This window comes from Dendropsophus ebraccatus, chromosome 15 (assembly GCF_027789765.1).
Source record: "Dendropsophus ebraccatus isolate aDenEbr1 chromosome 15, aDenEbr1.pat, whole genome shotgun sequence".
NCBI classification, from domain to species: Eukaryota; Metazoa; Chordata; class Amphibia; order Anura; family Hylidae; genus Dendropsophus; species Dendropsophus ebraccatus.
This window is the reverse complement of record NC_091468.1, coordinates 773,799-798,238: the sequence shown is the minus strand read 5'-3', so window position 1 is coordinate 798,238 and position 24,440 is coordinate 773,799. Positions and strand designations below refer to the sequence as shown.

Here is a 24,440-nt window from a genome sequence, read left to right as displayed (position 1 = left end):
ACATCTACAGTGCTGCATATCGAGCTTCAGAGCTGCATGCGATCAGTAGCATTACTGTTAAAAGCAGAAGCAGTTTTTTGCATGGACCAAGAGATCTATCCAGCATCAAGGGAAGTCACAATACCTTAATGTAAAAGGCTAAAGCCATTATATTACCCCGACAGAAGAATGGTCTCTGGACCAGGAGATGTTCTAGTGAATCACCAGATATTACAGCGACCCATTGGTCCCATGGCCATTTCGGGTAAGACCAGGATGCGTGGTTTTAACTCCCTAAAAACTACTGTGGACAACAATCAGTAGAAGTCTTGTAAGAAGACAATACAGGATCAAGTCTCATTAATCCTGATAGCCACAGATTGGCCCAGGAGGTCATTGTGGTAATTGTTGTTCTCTCCTGATGAATATGTCCAAAGGGACATTTTGGAGACTTGCCCAGATTCCTCACCTACTGCCCCATGAGGACGGATTATGTCTGGCCAATCACCAGATATTATGGCGACCCTTACGTGGACCTAATGGCCATTTCGGATAACGCCAGAATACGTGGTTTTTACTCCCTAAAACTGCTAGGGACGACAACCCGTAGTGGTCGTGTAAGGACAAGACAGAATCCGGCCTCATTACTCCTATAGCTCAGGAAGGCATGGTGGTTCTCTCCTGATACAGGTGTCCAAGAGGCCATTTTGGAGACTTCCCCAGAATCCTCACTGTCACAGGAGGGCAGATTGTGTCGGGGTCTGGACCACCTATGATTGATGGCCTGAAGATTGACAGGCCTGATGAGCTGAGGCTTTTTAGAATTGGTGGTGAACATGATTCTGCTATTAAGAGCAGAACCCACAAAGAGAACGTCCCTGAGGGTGAAGGACATTGTCTATCCTGGTGTGAAGAATCGGACGTCTCCCATATCACTGTCTATAAAGGCGATCCTCCGATTTCTCCAGGATGGGTTTGAGAATGGGCTGAAGCTGCGACCGTCACAGTCCATGTCTCTGCTCTTTATGCTCTTCCAGACAGCTGACTGTCCCATAAATCCCTAATGCAGAGATTTATTAAAGCTACGCAAAGGATTAAAGCCACTGTAATGGATCCAACTCCAGGTGGGATCCGGGACTCGTTCTTCATCACCTTGCACGGCTCCGTTTTGAGTTCTTATCTTTAGTTGAATTATAATACCTGACCCTCAAGGTGCTTCCTAGTAGCTATTACATCTGCTAAACGCAGGAGGATGTTCAGACTTTAGGAGCCACTGAACCATATCTTGTTATCCTTCAGGTCTTTGTCTTTTACCCTTAAGGTTCCTTCCTTATCCAACATTACTCCGCAGATTGAGTTACCTGTTTTTTCCTAAATTCCTCCAATGAGAAAGCGTTACAACTGAGCACTCTGGTTGTGGGCGGAGCCTTGGGCCTGTGCTCTCTGGTTGTGGGCGGAGTCTTGGTCCTGCGCTCTCTGGTTGTGGGCGGAGCCTTGAGCCTGCGCTCTATGGACGGGGGCCGAGCCTTGGGCCTGCACTCTCTGGTTGTGGGCGGAGTCTTGAGAGTTTATTTAGTGAGAATCAGAGAATTCAGAAGATTTTATCTATCTTTTTCAGGAAGGAACAGTGATTGGAAGTCCTCAAAAGCCACTTTATCCAGATGGATACGGCAGACTCTTGTGTGTTACCAAGAGGTGAGAGTCCAAGTACCTGAATCCATTAAGGCCCTTACCACAAGGGCAATGTCTACATCAGGGGTGGAGGAGATGTGCATTCTCATTGATCAGTTATACAGAACTGCATTGTGGTCTTCTTATACTTTTGAACATTAGAACCTCTGGGCAACCAATCTTGGTAAAGCGGTTCTCATGGCTGCTGTATGATTCTCCCCCCATTATGTGATCTTGCTATATCCCCATTATGTGCTGCTGCTTAGGACGTAAGGGAAAGGGGAATTTTATACTCACCGTAAATTCTCTTTCCTGTAGTCCGAAGCGGCAGCACAAACTAACCCTCCCTATAAAAGTTTATGCATCATACCTTGAGTGTTTTGGGTTATGTTTTCCTAGATCGTTAGAAGTACACAAGGAGGCTGGGTCAGCATAGGCCTTATAGGTGGGGCAATTATTGCTTGTTAACATCTGTCCTATCATTGCAGGAAGATTGAATCTTCCCCATTATGTGCTGCTGCTTCGGACTACAGGAAAGAGAATTTACGGTGAGTATAAAATTCCACTATATATATATATATATACACACAGATATACATACACATATATACACACACATATACAGTGGTGCCTTGGATTAGGAGTATAATCCGTTCCGGGGCGGCGCTTGTAATACAAATCCACTCTTACACCACAGCAAATTTCCCCATAAGAAATCACTGATCTGCAGACAATTGGTTCCACCCCCCAAATATACTGATTATTATTCTGAATAACAAGTAGAAGAGATGAAACAATGAGAAGCAGCTGAATCTGTGATATTATAAGTTACTGTACAGTATAGCAGCATGTGGTGTATAATGTATAGTAACTGTATAACCCTGATAACACAGCAGCTGGATATGTGATATATAAGTTACTGTACAGTATAGCAACATGTGGTATATAATGTATAGTAACTGTATAACCCTGATAACACAGCAGCAGCTGGATATGTGATATATAAGTTACTGTACAGTATAGCAGCATGTGGTATATAATGTATAGTAACTGTATAACCCTGATAACACAGCAGCTGGATATGTGATATATGTTACTGTACAGTATAGCAGCATGTGGTATATAATGTATAGTAACTGTATAACCCTGATAACACAGCAGCTGGATATGTGATATATAAGTTACTGTACAGTATAGCAACATGTGGTATATAATGTATAGTAACTGTATAACCCTGATAACACAGCAGCTGGATATGTGATATATAAGTTACTGTACAGTATAGCAGCATGTGGTATATAATGTATAGTAACTGTATAACCCTGATAACACAGCAGCAGCTGGATATGTGATATATAAGTTACTGTACAGTATAGCAGCATGTGGTATATAATGTATAGTAACTGTATAACCCTGATAACACAGCAGCTGGATATGTGATATATGTTACTGTACAGTATAGCAGCATGTGGTATATAATGTATAGTAACTGTATAACCCTGATAACACAGCAGCTGGATATGTGATATATAAGTTACTGTACAGTATAGCAACATGTGGTATATAATGTATAGTAACTGTATAACCCTGATAACACAGCAGCTGGATATGTGATATATAAGTTACTGTACAGTATAGCAGCATGTGGTGTATAATGTATAATAACTGTATATCCCTGATAACACTGCAGCTGGATATGTGATATATAAGTTACTGTACACTATAGCAACATATGGTATATAATGTATAGTAACTGTATAACCCTGATAACACAGCAGCTGGATATGTGATATATAAGTTACTGTACAGTATAGCATGTGGTGTATAATGTATAGTAACTGTATAACCCTGATAGCACAGCAGCAGCTGGATATGTGATATATAAGTTACTGTACAGTATAGCAGCATGTGGTATATAATGTATAGTATCTGTATAACACTGATAACACAGCAGCTGGATATGTAATATATAAGTTACTGTACAGTATAGCAATCAGCATGTGGTATATAATGTATAGTAACTGTATAACCCTGATAACACTGCAGCTGGATATGTGATATATAAGTTACTGTACAGTATAGCAATCAGCATGTGGTATATAATGTATAGTAACTGTATAACCCTGATAACACAGCAGCAGCTGGATATGTGATATATAAGTTACTGTACAGTATAGCAATCAGCATGTGGTGTATAATGTATAGTAACTGTATAACTCTGATAACACAGCAGCTGGATATGTGATATATAAGTTACTGTACAGTATAGCAGCATGTGGTGTATAATGTATAGTAACTGTATAACCCTGATAACACAGCAGCTGGATATGTAATATATAAGTTACTGTATAGTATAGCAGCATGTGGTATATAATGTATAGTAACTGTATAACCCTGATAACACAGCAGCTGGATATGTGATATATAAGTTACTGTACAGTATAGCAGCATGTGGTATATAATGTATAGTAACTGTATAACCCTGATAACACAGCAGCAGCTGGATATGTGATATATAAGTTACTGTACAGTATAGCAGAATGTGGTATATAATGTATAGTAACTGTATAACCCTGATAACACAGCAGCTGGATATGTGATATATAAGTTACTGTACAGTATAGCAGCATGTGGTATATAATGTATAGTAACTGTATAACCCTGATAACACAGCAGCAGGATATGTGATATATAAGTTACTGTACAGTATAGCAGCATGTGGTGTATAATTCATAGCAACTGTATAACCCTTATAACACAGCAGCAGCAGCTTGTAGATACGGGATGGAGCTGCAGATCCCCATAATGGAGAGGATGGGAAACACAAGGGTGGACATACATGCAACACTCTCTGTTCGGGGAGAGAGGGGTTACAGCTATGGAGATATTACCCCCACAGTCCTGTCCCCTGATGTAAGCCCCAGCCTGAAGTGGATCTGTTATGATTTGGAAGGTGAGGGAGACTTCCTGGCTCAGAGTACAGAGCTGTAGACCCCGCTATGCAGACCATGCCCACTCCCCCTCCCACCCAGTACAGGGAGCTCTTACACCAAAGCAATGCTCTTAAACCAAGTTACTCTTAAACCAAGGTACCACTGTATACAGATATGCACACACTTATACCGACATATATACACACACATATACACATATATACATACACACACACACATATACACATATATACACACACACATATATATATTTACACACACACAAATATACACACACACACACACACACACACTTCCCTTACGTCTTTAACAGCAGCAGGAATGGGGAAGATTCTATCTCCCTGCAATGGTCAGACAGATGGGACTGATAGGAATTGATTAAGTAGCCTATAAGAAGCAGCTCAGACCCCCCCCCCTCCCCCCTCCTTGTGTTGTTTTCTGTCCTCCTGTGGGTCAGGTGGTCGAAGAGAGAAGTGAAGAGTGCGGTGATGTGTTCTTTACCTTCTCTTTCTAATTTGCCCTCCCTGCGTGGTCACATGGGGTTGGGAAACTTATGCTGTTTCAGCATGTTATCTATATCATAAAAATGAAAGTCTGTCTGTCTGTCCCGTATAGACTTCCAAACGCCTTAACCGTTTGACCCCAAATTTGGCCCACAGATACATTGGGTGCCCGGGAAGGTTATTGCGAAGGTCCCGTCCCCGCCAGATGTACAGGAGGGGAGGGGGAGGGGGAAGAGCGGCGCCCCATAGAAATGAATGGGAAAATCTCCTCACTGCACACACAGGTGATGTAATTAGCTGCAGCTCTCCAGCAGTAATGGCAGTTGGGAGCCTTAGCAACCAATAGGATTACTACTTTCATTTTCATAGGGAGCTGGAATCTGAATGGTTGCTAGGGCAGCTGCCTCACAACATCCACAGAAAAAACTGATAGACCCCCTACTCCATCTATACAGTACATGTATACAGTACCCCCTACTCCATCTATACAGTACATGTATACAGGCCCCCTACTCCATCTATACAGTACATGTATACAGGACCCCCTACTCCATCTATACAGTACATGTATACAGGACCCCCCTACTCCATCTATACAGTACATGTATACAGGACCCCCTACTCCATCTATACAGTACATGTATATACAGGACCCCCTACTCCATCTATACAGTACATGTGTATAGGACCCCTATTCCATCTATACAGTACATGTATACAGGACCCCCTACTCCATCTATACAGGACATGTATACAGGACCCCCTACTCCATCTATACAGGACATGTATACAGGACCCCCTACTCCATCTATACAGTACATGTATACAGGGCCCCCTACTCCATCTATACAGTACATGTATACAGGGCCCCCTACTCCATCTATACAGTACATGTATACAGGACCCCCTACTCCATCTATACAGGACATGTATACAGGACCCCCTACTCCATCTATACAGTACATGTATACAGGGCCCCCTACTCCATATATACAGTACATGTATACAGGACCTCAAAACTATACACTACAGGTATACAGAACCTCCACCAACTCTATATAACAGGTATACAGGACCCCTAAACTTTACACTACAGGTATACAGGACCTCCACCAACTATATACTACAGGTATACAGGACCCCAAACTATACACTACAGGTTTACAGGAACCCAAAACGATACAATACAGGTATACAGGATCTCCACCAACTATATAATACAGGTATACAGCACCCCCACCAACTCTATACTACAGGTATACAGGACCCCAAAGCTATACACTACAGGTATTACAGGAACTCCACCAACTATATACTACAGGTATTTAGGACCCCAAACTATACACTACAGGTATACAGGACCTTCACCAACTGTACACTGCAGGTATACAGGACCTCACTCAACTATACACTACAGGTATAGAGCCCCCCAACTACACACTACAGGTATACAGGACCCCCCAACTATACACTATAGGTATACAGCCCCCCAACTATGCACTACAGATATGCGAGACCCCTAAAAACTATACATTGTGGGTATACAGAACCCCTCCAACTATGTCAAGTCTGCATCTTGACTCCACAACTGTCTATTATAGGGCCAGATACCGCCTGGCTAAGGGACGCCTGACGCAGCGGTCCTCGATATACGTTAGGTAGGGTATAACAGGGCTACCTCCCCGACAGTACCCTAGCCTATTATAATATTTTTGTACATCTACTGCACAAATTTTGACTAATTATATATATCACTTCACTGCACTTTATGCTCATACTAACAAAGTCGCTTTTTTGCATCAATTAGGTCGACCACAATAGTCATTTCTCCTGTTTTTTCTTGTTTAAACAGACATAAAAACCAGAGGGCGGCAAATCATGTGAAAATATAAGATTTGTGTCATTCTCAAAACTTTTGGCCATGACTGTATACGGATATACACATATTTCCTGGAGTCCGTAGGCAGCACAGTATGGGTTATGGTCCACCCCCTACAACGAGGCAGAAGAGACATTAATCAGCAGTAATGAATTAATTAAGCACAGACCTTCCCTATAAAGCCCCCAGAGAGACACAGTCAGACAGAGTTAGTATGCAGCAATAACAAACAAATTTATTAGGGTGGAATCCCTGTGCTGCCTACGGACTCCAGGAAATGAAAATTTTTATCTTCCCTGGACGTCCTTCGGCAGCACAGTATGGGATCTACATAGCAGTGCAAAAGAAGGGGGTGGTCATTTACCAATAGCAGTACTAAGCACTCTATTGCCTAAGGCTGATGTTTCTGACATGCTCAGGCGGTAGTGCTTGACAAATGTTGACGGTAAAGACCATGTAGCCACTCTACATATTTCTTCCAACGGTATCCTGGAGAATTCTGCCCATGACGTAGACATGGAACGCGTAGAGTGTGCTCTTACTTGTAAGGGAGACTGTAGGCCTTCTTGTTGGTAGCAAAAGGTTATTACATCCCTCAGCCACCTAGATATAGTAGGTTTAGCTGCTTTTTTGCCTTTATCTTTCCCGAAGAATTGGAGAAAAAGATTTTCGGAAAGTCTGAATGGTTTGACTTGGTTCAGATAGAAAAGCACACTTCGTCTGACATCCAGTAATTGTAAGGCGGAATCTTGATCAGAAGATAGAGAAGGGAGGATTACTTCCTGATGCATATTAAATGAAGATGCCACTTTGGGTACAAACCCTGGAAGAGTTCTGAGTACTAAGGAGTCACCCAAGTCTCTTAGGTTCCCTTGAAGAAAATGCCTGAATCTCACTCACTCTCCTTGCGGACTTGATGGCCACTAGAAAACATGTTTTCCAGGATAGATGTTTTAGAGATGCTTCAGAGAGAGGCTCGAATGGCGACTACATAAGGTGTTTTACTACCACTTGTAAGTCCCAAGAAGGTAATGGCTGATGGACAGAAGGTTGTATATTATTGATTGCTCTGAAGAACTTCTTTATCAGAGGGTGTTTTGTATACTTCCCCTGGAGATAATGGTTGATGGCTGTGAAATGAACTTTAAGGGTGTTCAACTTTAGACCTTTATCTAGTCCATTCTGAAGGAACTGGAGAATCAAGGGTAGAGTCACTTCTGAAGATGAGGCAAAGGACTTAAAAATTTTCCAGATTCTACAATAGGACCTATTAGTAGAAGTTTTATTTGCATTGGAAAGAGTAGAAATTACTTTCTCTGAGAATCCCTCCAGTCTTAGTTCATCCTCCAAGCAAAGAGGTTCAGAGGTTGAGGATGAAAACCCCTCTGGGAGAGCAGGTGTGGTACTTTGGGAAGTTCCCAAATCCTTGTCTGCCATTGACATTGCTAGAGTGAACCACGACCTGCGAGGCCAAAATGGTAGGATCACTATTGACTTCACCTTTTCCCTCTTGATTTTCTCCAACGTCTTCTGAATTAGAGGGGGAGGAGGAAAGGCATAAACAAATATGTTCCTCCAAGGAATTGATAGACCGTCCACTGTCACAGGATGGTGATTGGGGTTCAGGGAGCAGAATTTTGTCAGGTGCGCATTGTCCTTCGTGGAGAAGACATCCACTTCAGGTTGGCCGAATTTCTCTGCTATCTGATGAAAAATTTTTAAGTTCAGACACCACTCCCCTGGCAGGAGGGAGTGTCTGCTCAGGAGATCTGCCTTGCCATTCAGACTAACCTTGATATGCACCGCTGATAACGATTTCACATTGGCCTCTGCCCAAAGACAAATCTCTTTGCATTCTTTCATCAGAGAGGGAGATCTTGTTCCCCCCTGCTTGTTCAGGTAATAGACAGTTGGCATATTGTCTGACTGAACTAGAATGTCCTTGTTCTGAAGAAGGTCCTTGAAGTGAATTAGAGCCATCTTTACCTCTCTCAGTTCTTTGAGATTGAAGGGCAAGCATTTCTCTGTCGACTTCCATTTCCTTTGAACCCACTTGTTCAAGACATTGGCACCCCAGCCGAAAGAAGAGGCATCCGTAGTGAGTACTATCTTCGTGGTCTGAAGAATAGACACTGCCTTGGTTAGATTTGCCGGTTTTAGCCACCATTGAAGGTTGTGACAAGTCTCGCGAGAAATTGTAAGAAGATGATCCAAGGCTGATGGGTCCCTGTTCCACACCCGTAGAATTTCCTGTTGGAGAGATCTGAAGTGTGCTCTTGACCACGGAACTGCTTCTATCATTGATGTTAAGTGTCCCAAGACTTTCATTGCAGAGCGAACTGACAGGGTCGGTTTGGCTATCAGACGGGACACTTCCTTTCTGATATTCTTTATTCTCTCCTGAGACAAGGAAATGTTCATAGTGATGGAGTTGATTACAAACCCCAGGAATTGAATCGTCTGTGATGGAATCAGATGGGACTTTTGTAGATTTAACAGAAAACCATGAGTTTGAAGAAGATTGGTAGTAATCTGGAGAAGTAGTGCCAACTCCTCCCTGGATGATGCTTTCAGCAGCCAATCAACGAGGTACGGGATCACATAAATGCCCTGTAGATGTAGAATAGCTGTAAGGACGATGGCAATTTTTGTAAAAACCCTCGGCGCTGAACTTAGGCCGAAGGGTAGGCATGTGAACTGTAGTTTCCAGACCATTTTCTACCTGAATAGCAATCCTGAGGTATTTCCTGTGGGCAGGGAGTATGGGCACATGCAGGTATGCATCGGTTAAATCTATAGTCGCCATGTAGTCGCCTTGGGATAAGATGGGGATAACCGATTTTATGCTCTCCATTTTGAACTTTTTGTTCACTAAATGTCGGTTCAGATAGGTCAGGTCGATCACAAGTCTCCATTTCTTGTTGGGCTTCGGGACAGAAAAAATTCTTGAAAACACTCAGCCGGACGGATGGGAGGGAGACAAACATTCTAGAGCTCCTTTCTTGATAAAATGTTTTACCAGTGGGAGAACGTGAGGATCCTCTGTTGAATTGAGGTAAAACTTGTCCTTTGGGATCTTGCTTAGTTCTATGGAATAACCACTGTTGAAAGGACCCAGGCATCGTCCACTGTGGTTGACCAGGTGTGAAAAGTTTTTTAATCTTGCCCCAACTGCCGGAACTGACCTAGCGTCATGCGTCTGGTTTTTTGGTTTGAGACTTGTTCTTTTTAAAGGAGCCATATTTTTGTTTTTGACCTGGCTTGTAGCCACAAAACTTATAGGACCTGTAATTCTTTTTGAACTTTGGTGAGGTCCGACGCTTTTGCTGGAAATTTTTCGTAGGTTCCTTCTTGCCAGGAAAAAACAAACCTTTGTCCTCATTGAGCTCCTTTAAGATCTCCTTAAGCTGGGAGCCAAAGAGACTTTCCGGTTGGAATGGTAACCCACAGAAATTTAGTTTAGATGCCACATCTCCAGCCGACCAATGCTTGATCCACAAAGACCTCCGTATAAAGTTGATTAGTGCCATGTTCTTAGAAGCTGAACGAAGTGTATCTAAGGGGGCATCACATAAGAAGTCAGAGGCTGCTTTCATTAAAGGTAACTTCTTCAAGATTTCTTCTCTAGGTACGCCATCTTGTAGGTCTCGTTAGATGACTGAGCCACACCCTTAATGATCTAGCCACTGGAAGAGATGATAACGCCACCTTAGTAGTTGCTGCTGAAGCTGTGTAAGATTTCTTTGCAAGGGCATCTGCTTTCTTGTCAATCGGGTCTGTTAATAGTGCGGAATCACGAGATGGAAACAAGGACTTCTTGGCTAGTTTGGCTAAAGCAAGATCAACCTTTGGAGGGTGTTCCCACTGGCTTGTGACCTTCTCATCCAGCTTATCAATAGACTTGAACCGTGCTCCTGTATCAAATCTTTTGTCAGGATATTCCCAGTCCTTTTGGAGCCAATCTTTTATAAGAGGGTGATCAGGAAAAATTTTTTCTTCAGAGACTGGAAAATAATATAAAGCATCTTTGGGTGTTCTCCCTTTAATACTTTTATCCGACATCAACTCTCTGATGTTGTCCTCGTAGCGGCAAGTGAGGAGACCGCAAGAAATAGTCGGCTAAGGTAAATCAACACTGAACGCCATTAGCCCGCATATGTGTGACACCAGCCTGCAACACTGCACAGCTAATAGTGCACCATATATAAGGATATACTAGCACTATAGGAAAAAATCAATAAGAGAAATAAAATTACAATATATATATATATATATATATATATATATATATATATATGTGTGTGTGGAAATACATGTATCTTCACCAAGTACAGAAGAAAAACACTGTCTGACTGTCTCTCTGGGAGCTTTATAGGGAAGGTCTGTGCTTAATTCATTACTGCTGATTAATGTCTCTTCTGCCTCATTCTAGGGGGTGGACCTTAACCCATACTGTGCTGCCTACGGACTCCAGGGAAAGACAGATATACATAGAGACACACAGATATACACACATATACAAATATACACACACACATTATATACACACACACAGCTATACACATACAGATATATATATATATAGTGAGAGTGTCTGGAGAAGTGGTAGACGGGGTGTATATTTGCCCAAGATTCATCATGTCCAGTGGATAATTGTGACCAGAGATCTGTAGTCTTTGAAGTTCAGATTTGGGTTGAAAAATCCAGTTCTCAGGGCCTGTGTTGCTGGAGTGGGAAGTGAGGGTGGGTGTCCCCCCTCCATCCAGACAGTCCGGGTCTTGGGCTGTCTGATTAATCAGTCCTCAGGTGTGCACAGAGCCTTATAACAGGCCGGGAGTACAGACACACCTCAGCTCTCAGCCTGGGAACAGGTCATCTGCTTTGAGCCTGAGGGAGCTTTACCAGTGGTAGGTACAATACTGTTATATGCGGTGCCCGGTATTAGGCTGGCACCTGGTTAGAGAGGTGTCCTGCTGTATAGTTAGTGCCCGGTATTAGGCTGGCACCTGGTTAGAGAGGTGTCCTGCTGTATAGTTAGTGCATAGTATTAGGCTGGCACCTGGTTAGAGAGGTGTCCTGCTGTATAGTTAGTGCCCGGTATTAGGCTGGCACCTGGTTAGAGAGGTATCCTGCTGTATAGTTAGTGCATAGTATTAGGCTGGCACCTGGTTAGAGAGGTATCCTGCTGTATAGTTAGTGCCCGGTATAAGGCTGGCACCTGGTTAGAGAGGTATCCTGCTGTATAGATAGTGCCCGGTATTAGGCTGGCACCTGGTTAGAGAGGTGTCCTGCTGTATAGATAGTGCCCGGTATTAGGCTGGCACCTGGTTAGAGAGGTGTCCTGCTGTATAGTTAGTGCCCGGTATTAGGCTGGCACCTGGTTAGAGAGGTGTCCTGCTGTATAGTTAGTGCCCGGTATTAGGCTGGCACCTGGTTAGAGAGGTGTCCTGCTGTATAGTTAGTGCCCGGTATTAGGCCAGCACCTGGTTAGAGAGGTGTCCTGCTGTATAGATAGTGCCCGGCATTAGGCTGGCACCTGGTTAGAGAGGTATCCTGCTGTATAGTTAGTGCCCGGTATTAGGCTGGCACCTGGTTAGAGAGGTGTCCTGCTGTATAGTTAGTGCCCGGTATTAGGCTGGCACCTGGTTAGTGAGGTGTCCTGCTGTATAGTTAGTGCCCGGTATTAGGCTGGCACCTGGTTAGTGAGGTGTCCTGCTGTATAGTTAGTGCCCGGTATTAGGCTGGCACCTGGTTAGAGAGGTGTCCTGCTGTATAGTTAGTGCCCGGTATTAGGCTGGCACCTGGTTAGAGAGGTGTCCTGCTGTATAGTTAGTGCCCGGTATTAGGCTGGCACCTGGTTAGAGAGGTGTCCTGCTGTATAGTTAGTGCCCGGTATTAGGCTGGCACCTGGTTAGAGAGGTGTCCTGCTGTATAGTTAGTGCCCGGTATTAGGCTGGCACCTGGTTAGAGAGGTGTCCTGCTGTATAGTTAGTGCCCGGTATTAGGCTGGCACCTGGTTAGAGATGTGTCCTGCTGTATAGTTAGTGCCCGGTATTAGGCTGGCACCTGGTTAGAGAGGTGTCCTGCTGTATAGTTAGTGCCCGGTATTAGGCTGGCACCTGGTTAGAGAGGTGTCCTGCTGTATAGTTAGTGCCCGGTATTAGGCTGGCACCTGGTTAGAGATGTGTCCTGCTGTATAGTTAGTGCCGGACAGGCAGAGGATTTTTCTTTGCTTTATTTTATTTATGTATCACAAACTGCTTATAAAACTGGGTGAGGTCGGTGGCAGGAAACTCTCGTTGTTTAAAGCGTAACTCTCATTTCAGGGTCATTTTTCTGAAAACATTAAATATCAACAGTACAAGCGATTTTAAGAAACTCTGTAATAGGATTTATGTACTAAAAGAGTTTCCTTCTGTAGTGAAAAAGCAATCTCCCAGCCTCCCCCCTCACATCAGAAGAAGCAGGATTTCTGTCTCCATTATGTGGCTATGGAGAGGGGAGGGGCTGTTAGGAGTGAGTGAGCACGGAGCAGTCCTGCACAGCACAACACCCTGCAATCTTCTCTCAGTAAGTTCATTGATAAGCACTGACCTTTCTGACCCCAGAATCCTGCGGTTTAGGTGCCCAGAGAGTCTACAAACAGCTGACCTTCATGTCACCTCTTCCTGCTCCCTCATCTCCCTCAGCCCCTCCCCCCTCCATAGGCTTACAATGGAGAGAGCAGAGCCCGTCTTCACTGGCTTCTCTGTAATTAAGGCGTGTTTGCCTGATAATGCACAGATAAGAAGTCAGGGGGGGAGGCTGGGAGATTGCTTCTTGAGGACAAAAGGAGGCTTTTTTGGCTGATGAAACCTATTACAGAGTTTCTTAAAATCGCTTATACTACTGATTTCTGCAATAAAAAAAAACATGACAGTTACACTTTAATGTTTGTGCCTGATAAAGTGTGCCCGTCTACCCAGGAGACAACATACCCGCTTCCTAATCCCTTACAATATACACACACACAGATACACACAGACATATACGGATGTATACAGATATTGACCTGGGGGGTCGGAGTGCCCCTTGTGTACTGGTTGGGGAGTCATATGACTATTGACCTGGGGGGTCGGAGTGCCCCTTGTGTACTGGTTGGGGAGTCATATGACTATTGACCTGGGGGGTCGGAGTGCCCCTTGTGTACTGGTTGGGGAGTCATATGACTATTGACCTGGGGGGTCGGAGTGCCCCTTGTGTACTGGTTGGGGAGTCATATGACTATTGACCTGGGGGGTCGGAGTGCCCCTTGTGTACTGGTTGGGGAGTCATATGACTATTGACCTGGGGGGTCGGAGTGCCCCTTGTGTACTGGTTGGGGAGTCATATGACTATTGACCTGGGGGGTCGGAGTGCCCCTTGTGTACTGGTTGGGGAGTCATATGACTATTGACCTGGGGGGTCGGAGTGCCCCTTGTGTACTGGTTGGGGAGTCATATGACTATTGACCTGGGGGGTCGGAGTGCCCCTTGTGTACTGGTTGACATTTTCTCACCTGGGGCCGGGGGTTCCCCCTGACTGAACACGTCCCTCCAGGCAGCGTCCATAAACAGAGCATTGTATTTCCCATCCACTGACGCCAGGTACTTTGCCACCGGATGAGGACCTGAGGATAGAAGGATAGAAGATGACACATCCCAGGGGAGGGGTCCCTATATACTGTATATACACTCCAGGGGGAGGGGTCCCTATATACTGTATATACACTCCGGGGGGAGGGGTCCCTATATACTGTATATACACTCCGGGGGGAGGGGTCCCTATATACTGTATATACACTCCAGGGGGAGGGGTCCCTATATACTGTATATACACTCCAGGGGGAGGGGTCCCTATATACTGTATATACACTCCGGGGGGAGGGGTCCCTATATACTGTATATACACTCCGGGGGGAGGGGTCCCTATATACTGTATATACACTCCAGGGGGAGGGGTCCCTATATACTGTATATACACTCTGGGGGGAGGGGTCACTATATATACACTCTGGGGGGAGGGGTCCCTATATACTGTATATACACTCTGGGGGGAGGGGTCCCTATATACTATATATACACTCTGGGGGGAGGGGTCCCTATATACTGTATATACACTCCAGGGGGAGGGGTCCCTATATACTGTATATACACTCTGGGGGAAGGGGTCCCTATATACTGTATATACACTCTGGGGGGAGGGGTCACTATATACTGTATATACACTCTGGGGGGAGGGGTCACTATATATACACTCTGGGGGGAGGGGTCCCTATATACTGTATATACACTCTGGGGGGAGGGGTCCCTATATACTATATATACACTCTGGGGGGAGGGGTCCCTATATACTGTATATACACTCCAGGGGGAGGGGTCCCTATATACTGTATATACACTCCGGGGGGAGGGGTCCCTATATACTGTATATACACTCTGGGGGGAGGGGTCACTATATATACACTCTGGGGGGAGGGGTCCCTATATACTGTATATACACTCTGGGGGGAGGGGTCCCTATATACTATATATACACTCTGGGGGGAGGGGTCCCTATATACTGTATATACACTCCAGGGGGAGGGGTCCCTATATACTGTATATACACTCTGGGGGAAGGGGTCCCTATATACTGTATATACACTCTGGGGGGAGGGGTCCCTATATACTGTATATACACTCTGGGGGGAGGGGTCACTATATATACACTCTGGGGGGAGGGGTCCCTATATACTGTATATACACTCTGGGGGGAGGGGTCCCTATATACTATATATACACTCTGGGGGGAGGGGTCCCTATATACTGTATATACACTCCAGGGGGAGGGGTCCCTATATACTGTATATACACTCCGGGGGGAGGGGTCCCTATATACTGTATATACACTCTGGGGGAAGGGGTCCCTATATACTGTATATACACTCTGGGGGGAGGGGTCCCTATATACTGTATATACACTCCGGGGGGGAGGGGTCCCTATATACTGTATATACACTCTGGGGGAAGGGGTCCCTATATACTGTATATACACTCTGGGGGGAGGGGTCCCTATATACTGTATATACACTCTGGGGGGAGGGGTCCCTATATACTATATATACACTCTGGGGGGAGGGGTCCCTATATACTGTATATACACTCTGGGGGGAGGGGTCCCTATATACTGTATATACACTCTGGGGGGAGGGGTCCCTATATACTATATGGAGTGTTAGGGACCCCCATCAGAAATCTGTCCAGGGTGTCGGGGGACATCTGAGAGATGATAATAATAAGGGCCCTGGACCCTATAACTGCTCCTGTTATACCTCACCTGTTGGGAGTAGCTGCTCCTGTTATACCTCACCTGTTGGGAGTAGCTGTGCCTGTTATACCTCACCTGTTGGGAGTAGCTGCGCCTGTTATACCTCACCTGTTGGGAGTAGCTGCGCCTGTTATCCCTCACCTGTTGGGAGTAGCTGCGCCTGTTATCCCTCACCTGTTGGCAGTAGCTGCGCCTGTTATACCTCACCTGTTGGGAGTAGCTGCGCCTGTTATACCTCACCTGTTGGGAGTAGCTGCTCCTATTATACCTCACCTGTTGGCAGTAGCTGCGCCTGTTATACCTCACCTGTTGGCAGTAGCTGCGTCTGTTATACCTCACCTGTTGGGAGTAGTTGCTCCTGTTATCCCTCACCTGTTGGGAGTAGCTGCACCTGTTATATCTCACCTGTTGGGAGTAGCTGCGCCTGTTATACCTCACCTGTTGGGAGTAGCTGCTCCTGTTATACCTCACCTGTTGGGAGTAGCTGCGCCTGTTATGCCTCACCTGTTGGGAGTAGCTGCTCCTGTTATACCTCACCTGTTGGGAGTAGCTGCGCCTGTTATGCCTCACCTGTTGGCAGTAGCTGCGCCTGTTATACCTCACCTGTTGGCAGTAGCTGCTCCTGTTATCCCTCACCTGTTGGCAGTAGCTGCTCCTGTTATACCTCACCTGTTGGCAGTAGCTGCTCCTGTTATACCTCACCTGTTGGCAGTAGCTGCTCCTGTTATACCTCACCTGTTGGCAGTAGCTGCTCCTGTTATACCTCACCTGTTGGGAGTAGCTGCGCCTGTTATACCTCACCTATAGGGAGTAGCTGCTCCTGTTATCCCTCACCTGTTGGCAGTAGCTGTGCCTGTTATACCTTACCTGTTGGGAGTAGCTGCTCCTGTTATACCTCACCTGTTGGGAGTAGCTGCGCCTGTTATACCTCACCTGTTGGCAGTAGCTGCTCCTGTTATATCTCACCTGTTGGGAGTAGCTGCTCCTGTTATACCTCACCTGTTGGGAGTACCTGCGCCTGTTATACCTCACCTGTTGGCAGTAGCTGCACCTGTTATACCTCACCTGTTGGGAGTAGCTGCTCCTGTTATACCTCACCTGTTGGGAGTAGCTGCTCCTGTTATACCTTATCTGTTGGGAGTAGCTGCTCCTGTTATACCTCACCTGTTGGCAGTAGCTGCTCCTGTTATACCTCACCTGTTGGCAGTAGCTGCTCCTGTTATCCCTCACCTGTTGGGAGTAGCTGCTCCTATTATACCTCACCTGTTGGCAGTAGCTGCGCCTGTTATACCTCACCTGTTGGCAGTAGCTGCGTCTGTTATACCTCACCTGTTGGCAGTAGCTGCGTCTGTTATACCTCACCTGTTGGGAGTAGTTGCTCCTGTTATCCCTCACCTGTTGGGAGTAGCTGCACCTGTTATATCTCACCTGTTGGGAGTAGCTGCGCCTGTTATACCTCACCTGTTGGGAGTAGCTGCTCCTGTTATACCTCACCTGTTGGGAGTAGCTGCGCCTGTTATGCCTCACCTGTTGGGAGTAGCTGCTCCTGTTATACCTCACCTGTTGGGAGTAGCTGCGCCTGTTATGCCTCACCTGTTGGCAGTAGCTGCGCCTGTTATACCTCACCTGTTGGCAGTAGCTGCTCCTGTTATCCCTCACCTGTTGGCAGTAGCTGCTCCTGTTATACCTCACCTGTTGGCAGTAGCTGCTCCTGTTATACCTCACCTGTTGGCAGTAGCTGCTCCTGTTATACCTCACCTGTTGGCAGTAGCTGCTCCTGTTATACCTCACCTGTTGGGAGTAGCTGCGCCTGTTATACCTCACCTATAGGGAGTAGCTGCTCCTGTTATCCCTCACCTGTTGGCAGTAGCTGTGCCTGTTATACCTTACCTGTTGGGAGTAGCTGCTCCTGTTATACCTCACCTGTTGGGAGTAGCTGCGCCTGTTATACCTCACCTGTTGGCAGTAGCTGCTCCTGTTATATCTCACCTGTTGGGAGTAGCTGCTCCTGTTATACCTCACCTGTTGGGAGTACCTGCGCCTGTTATACCTCACCTGTTGGCAGTAGCTGCACCTGTTATACCTCACCTGTTGGGAGTAGCTGCTCCTGTTATACCTCACCTGTTGGGAGTAGCTGCTCCTGTTATACCTTATCTGTTGGGAGTAGCTGCTCCTGTTATACCTCACCTGTTGGCAGTAGCTGCTCCTGTTATACCTCACCTGTTGGCAGTAGCTGCTCCTGTTATCCCTCACCTGTTGGGAGTAGCTGCGCCTGTTATCCCTCACCTGTTGGGAGTAGCTGCTCCTGTTATACCTCACCTGTTGGGAGTAGCTGCGCCTGTTATCCCTCACCTGTTGGGAGTAGCTGCGCCTGTTATACCTCACCTGTTGGCAGTAGCTGCTCCTGTTATACCTCACCTGTTGGCAGTAGCTGCCTGTTATACCTCACCTGTTGGCAGTAGCTGCGCCTGTTATACCTCACCTGTTGGCAGTAGCTGCTCCTGTTATATCTCACCTGTTGGGAGTAGCTGCTCCTGTTATCCCTCACCTGTTGGCAGTAGCTGCTCATGTTATTCCTCCCCTGCGCCTGTTAATGCTGCTAGAATTGGTAGCTGCATCCCCTCCCATCAGGACACTCACCCAGCGGCACAACCAGGAAGCGGAGGTAGCTCAGCCAATCCGGAGTCTTCCCTGCCAACTGCTCCACAAAGAAGCGAAGGATGACACTGAGATAACTCTGATCACCCACCACTACAACTCTCACCGGAGGCGGCATCAGGGAGTTAGTGTTACAGCTGAGGGGAGAAAAGAACATAGAGAGCTGCAAAGCTGAGACCATGGGGGAGGGGGGCTAGTCTACTCACTATGTGGGCGTCTACTCACTATGGGGGCGTCTACTCACTATGGGGGCGTCTACTCACTATGGGGGCGTCTACTCACTATGTGGGCGTCTACTCACTATGGGGGCGTCTACTCACTTCACTATGGGGGCGTCTACTCACTATGGGGGCGTCTACTCACTATGGGGCGTCTACTCACTATGAGGGCGTCTACTCACTATGGGGGGGGCGTCTACTCACTCGGGGGGGCGTTTACTCACTACGGGGGGCGTCTACTCACTATCTTTGTATACGGGCGATAATACCACAGAAGGCCGCCTGGACATCGGCTGAAGAACAAGTGGAGACAGTGAGAAGCTTCCCGTGTAGCTGCTCTCTGAGGAACTGGATGATAAGAAGGAAATTCATATTACAGGCAAGAAGAGATAAATGCAGGTGTAACGTATATAGGGAGGACTGTGCAGTTACCTGTAGAGGACTGTACCCTGTGTGCTGTGCAGTTACCTGAAGAGGACTGTGCCCTGTACCCTGTGCAGTTACCTGTAGAGGACTTTACCCTGTGGACTGTGCGGTTACCTGTAGAGGACTGTGCTCTGTGTGCTGTGCAGTTACCTGTAGAGGACTGTACCCTGTGGGCTGTGCAGTTACCTGTAGAGGACTGTACCCTGCGGGCTGTGCGGTTACCTGTAGAGGACTGTGCTCTGTGTGCTGTGCAGTTACCTGTAGAGGACTGTACCCTGTGCGGTTACCTGTAGAGGACTGTGCTCTGTGTGCTGTGCAGTTACCTGTAGAGGACTGTGCTCTGTGTGCTGTGCAGTTACCTGTAGAGGACTGTACCCTGTGCGGTTACCTGTAGAGGACTGTGCTCTGTGTGCTGTGCAGTTACCTGTAGAGGACTGTGCTCTGTACCCTGTGCAGTTACCTGTAGAGGACTGTGCCCTGTGGGCTGTGCAGTTACCTGTAGAGGACTGTGCCCTGTGGGCTGTGCAGTTACCTGTAGAGGACTGTACCCTGTGTGCTGTGCAGTTACCTGTAGAGGACTGTGCTCTGTGGGCTGTGCAGTTACCTGTAGAGGACTGTACCCTGTGCAGTTACCTGTAGAGGACTGTGCCCTGTGGGCTGTGCAGTTACCTGTATAGGACTGTGCTCTGTGTGCTGTGCAGTTACCTGTAGAGGACTGTGCCCTGTGGGCTGTGCAGTTACCTGTAGAGGACTGTACCCTGTACCCTGTGCAGTTACCTGTAGAGGACTGTGCCCTGTGGGCTGTGCAGTTACCTGTAGAGGACTGTGCTGTGTGTGCTGTGCAGTTACCTGTAGAGGACTGTGCCCTGTGTGCTGTGCAGTTACCTGTAGAGGACTGTACCCTGTGTGCTGTGCAGTTACCTGTAGAGGACTGTACCCTGTGTGCTGTGCAGTTACCTGTAGAGGACTGTGCTCTGTGTGCTGTGCAGTTACCTGTAGAGGACTGTGCTCTGTGTGCTGTGCAGTTACCTGTAAAGGACTGTACCCTGTGTGCTGTGCAGTTACCTGTAGAGGACTGTACCCTGTGTGCTGTGCAGTTACCTGTAGAGGACTGTACCCTGTGGACTGTGCGGTTACCTGTAGAGGACTGTGCTCTGTGTGCTGTGCAGTTACCTGTAGAGGACTGTGCTCTGTGTGCTGTGCAGTTACCTGTAGAGGACTGTGCCCTGTGGGCTGAGCAGTTACCTGTAGAGGACTGTGCTCTGTGGGCTGTGCAGTTACCTGTAGAGGACTGTGCTGTGTGTGCTGTGCAGTTACCTGTAGAGGACTGTGCCCTGTGGGCTGTGCAGTTACCTGTAGAGGACTGTGCCCTGTGGGCTGTGCAGTTACCTGTAGAGGACTTTACCCTGTGGACTGTGCGGTTACCTGTAGAGGACTGTACCCTGTGTGCTGTGCGGTTACCTGTAGAGGACTGTGCCCTGTACCCTGTGCGGTTACCTGTAGAGGACTGTACCCTGTGGGCTGTGCAGTTACCTGTAGAGGACTGTACCCTGTGGGCTGTGCAGTTACCTGTAGAGGACTGTGCCCTGTGTGCTGTGCAGTTACCTGTAGAGGACTGTGCTCTGTGTGCTGTGCAGTTACCTGTAGAGGACTGTACCCTGTGTGCTGTGCAGTTACCTGTAGAGGACTGTGCCCTGTGAGCTGTGCAGTTACCTGTAGAGGACTGTGCTCTGTGTGCTGTGCAGTTACCTGTAGAGGACTGTACCCTGTGTGCTGTGCAGTTACCTGTAGAGGACTGTGCTCTGTGTGCTGTGCAGTTACCTGTAGAGGACTGTACCCTGTGAGCTGTGCAGTTACCTGTAGAGGACTGTGCCCTGTGTGCTGTGCAGTTACCTGTAGAGGACTGTGCTCTGTGTGCTGTGCAGTTACCTGTAGAGGACTGTACCCTGTGTGCTGTGCAGTTACCTGTAGAGGACTGTGCTCTGTGTGCTGTGCAGTTACCTGTAGAGGACTGTGCTCTGTGTGCTGTGCAGTTACCTGTAGAGGACTGTACCCTGTGGGCTGTGCAGTTACCTGTAGAGGACTGTGCTCTGTGTGCTGTGCAGTTACCTGTAGAGGACTGTGCTCTGTGTGCTGTGCAGTTACCTGTAGAGGACTGTGCTCTGTGTGCTGTGCAGTTACCTGTAGAGGACTGTACCCTGTGTGCTGTGCAGTTACCTGTAGAGGACTGTGCTCTGTGTGCTGTGCAGTTACCTGTAGAGGACTGTACCCTGTGGGCTGTGCAGTTACCTGTAGAGGACTGTACCCTGTGGGCTGTGCAGTTACCTGTAGAGGACTGTACCCTGTGTGCTGTGCAGTTACCTGTAGAGGACTGTGCTCTGTGTGCTGTGCAGTTACCTGTAGAGGACTGTGCTCTGTGTGCTGTTCAGTTACCTGTAGAGGACTGTGCTCTGTGTGCTGTGCAGTTACCTGTAAAGGACTGTACCCTGTGCAGTTACCTGTAGAGGACTGTGCAGTTACCTGTAGAGGACTGTGCAGTTACCTGTAGAGGACTGTGCTCTGTGTGCTGTGCAGTTACCTGTAGAAGACTGTGCAGTTACCTGTAGAGGACTGTGCTCTGTGTGCTGTGCAGTTACCTGTAGAGGACTGTGCAGTTACCTGTAGAGGACTGTACCCTGTGGACTGTGCAGTTACCTGTAGGGGACTGTGCAGTTACCTGTAGAGGACTGTGCCCTGTGGGCTGTGCAGTTACCTGTAGAGGACTGTGCAGTTACCTGTAGAGGACTGTGCCCTGTGGGCTGTGCAGTTACCTGTAGAGGACTGTGCTCTGTACCCTGTGCAGTTACCTGTAGAGGACTGTACCCTGTGGGCTGTGCAGTTACCTGTAGAGGACTGTACCCTGTGGGCTGTGCAGTTACCTGTAGAGGACTGTGCCCTGTGGGCTGTGCAGTTACCTGTAGAGGACTGTGCCCTGTGGGCTGTGCAGTTACCTGTAGAGGACTGTACCCTGTGTGCTGTGCAGTTACCTGTAGAGGACTGTGCTCTGTGGGCTGTGTAGTTACCTGTAGAGGACTGTGCCCTGTGGGCTGTGCAGTTACCTGTATAGGACTGTGCTCTGTGTGCTGTGCAGTTACCTGTAGAGGACTGTGCCCTGTGGGCTGTGCAGTTACCTGTAGAGGACTGTACCCTGTACCCTGTGCAGTTACCTGTAGAGGACTGTGCTGTGTGTGCTGTGCAGTTACCTGTAGAGGACTGTGCCCTGTGTGCTGTGCAGTTACCTGTAGAGGACTGTACCCTGTGTGCTGTGCAGTTACCTGTAGAGGACTGTACCCTGTGTGCTGTGCAGTTACCTGTAGAGGACTGTGCTCTGTGTGCTGTGCAGTTACCTGTAGAGGACTGTGCTCTGTGTGCTGTGCAGTTACCTGTAGAGGACTGTACCCTGTGTGCTGTGCAGTTACCTGTAGAGGACTGTACCCTGTGGACTGTGCGGTTACCTGTAGAGGACTGTGCTCTGTGTGCTGTGCAGTTACCTGTAGAGGACTGTGCCCTGTGGGCTGTGCAGTTACCTGTAGAGGACTGTGCCCTGTGGGCTGTGCAGTTACCTGTAGAGGACTGTGCTCTGTGTGCTGTGCAGTTACCTGTAGAGGACTGTACCCTGTGCGCTGTGCAGTTACCTGTAGAGGACTTTACCCTGTGGACTGTGCGGTTACCTGTAGAGGACTGTGCCCTGTGTGCTGTGCAGTTACCTGTGGAGGACTGTGCCCTGTGGGCTGTGCAGTTACCTGTAGAGGACTGTGCCCTGTGTGCTGTGCAGTTACCTGTAGAGGACTGTGCCCTGTGTGCTGTGCAGTTACCTGTGGAGGACTGTGCAGTTACCTGTAGAGGACTGTGCCCTGTGGGCTGTGCAGTTACCTGTATAGGACTGTGCTCTGTGTGCTGTGCAGTTACCTGTAGAGGACTGTGCAGTTACCTGTAGAGGACTGTGCTGTGTGTGCTGTGCAGTTACCTGTAGAGGACTGTACCCTGTGGGCTGTGCAGTTACCTGTAGAGGACTGTACCCTGTGTGCTGTGCAGTTACCTGTAGAGGACTGTACCCTGTGTGCTGTGCAGTTACCTGTAGAGGACTGTGCCCTGTGGGCTGTGCAGTTACCTGTAGAGGACTGTGCTCTGTGTGCTGTGCAGTTACCTGTAGAGGACTGTGCAGTTACCTGTAGAGGACTGTACCCTGTGTGCTGTGCAGTTACCTGTAGATGACTGTACCCTGTGTGCTGTGCAGTTATCTGTAGAGGACTGTACCCTGTGTGCTGTGCAGTTATCTGTAGAGGACTGTACCCTGTGGACTGTGCAGTTACCTGTAGAGGACTGTACCCTGTGGGCTGTGCAGTTACCTGTAGAGGACTGTGCTCTGTGGGCTGTGCAGTTACCTGTAGAGGACTGTGCAGTTACCTGTGGAGGACTGTGCCCTGTGGGCTGTGCAGTTACCTGTAGAGGACTGTACCCTGTGTGCTGTGCAGTTACCTGTAGAGGACTGTACCCTGTGGGCTGTACAGTTACCTGTAGAGGACTGTGCCCTGTGTGCTGTGCAGTTACCTGTAGAGGACTGTGCTCTGTGTGCTGTGCAGTTACCTGTAGAGGACTGTGCTCTGTGTGCTGTGCAGTTACCTGTAGAGGACTGTGCTCTGTGTGCTGTGCAGTTACCCGTAGAGGACTGTACCCTGTGTGCTGTGCAGTTACCCGTAGAGGACTGTACCCTGTGGGCTGTGCAGTTACCTGTAGAGGACTGTGCTCTGTACCCTGTGCAGTTACCTGTAGAGGACTGTACCCT

General features: G+C 47.6%; 1 protein-coding gene across 2 annotated transcripts in view; it reads right to left on the bottom strand.

The window, feature by feature from the left end:
- Nucleotides 1–24,440, bottom strand: part of LOC138774108 (phosphofurin acidic cluster sorting protein 2-like) — a 234,028-nt gene that overhangs the window by 37,072 nt on the left and 172,516 nt on the right. For both annotated transcript variants that reach the window (XM_069954692.1, XM_069954693.1), the window contains exons 16-18: nucleotides 19,434–19,537; nucleotides 18,954–19,108; nucleotides 14,524–14,634 (exon numbers count right to left, since the gene is read on the bottom strand). In XM_069954692.1, coding sequence (XP_069810793.1) covers nucleotides 14,524–14,634; nucleotides 18,954–19,108; nucleotides 19,434–19,537 — 370 coding nt within the window. The remainder of the gene's footprint in view (nucleotides 1–14,523; nucleotides 14,635–18,953; nucleotides 19,109–19,433; nucleotides 19,538–24,440) is intronic.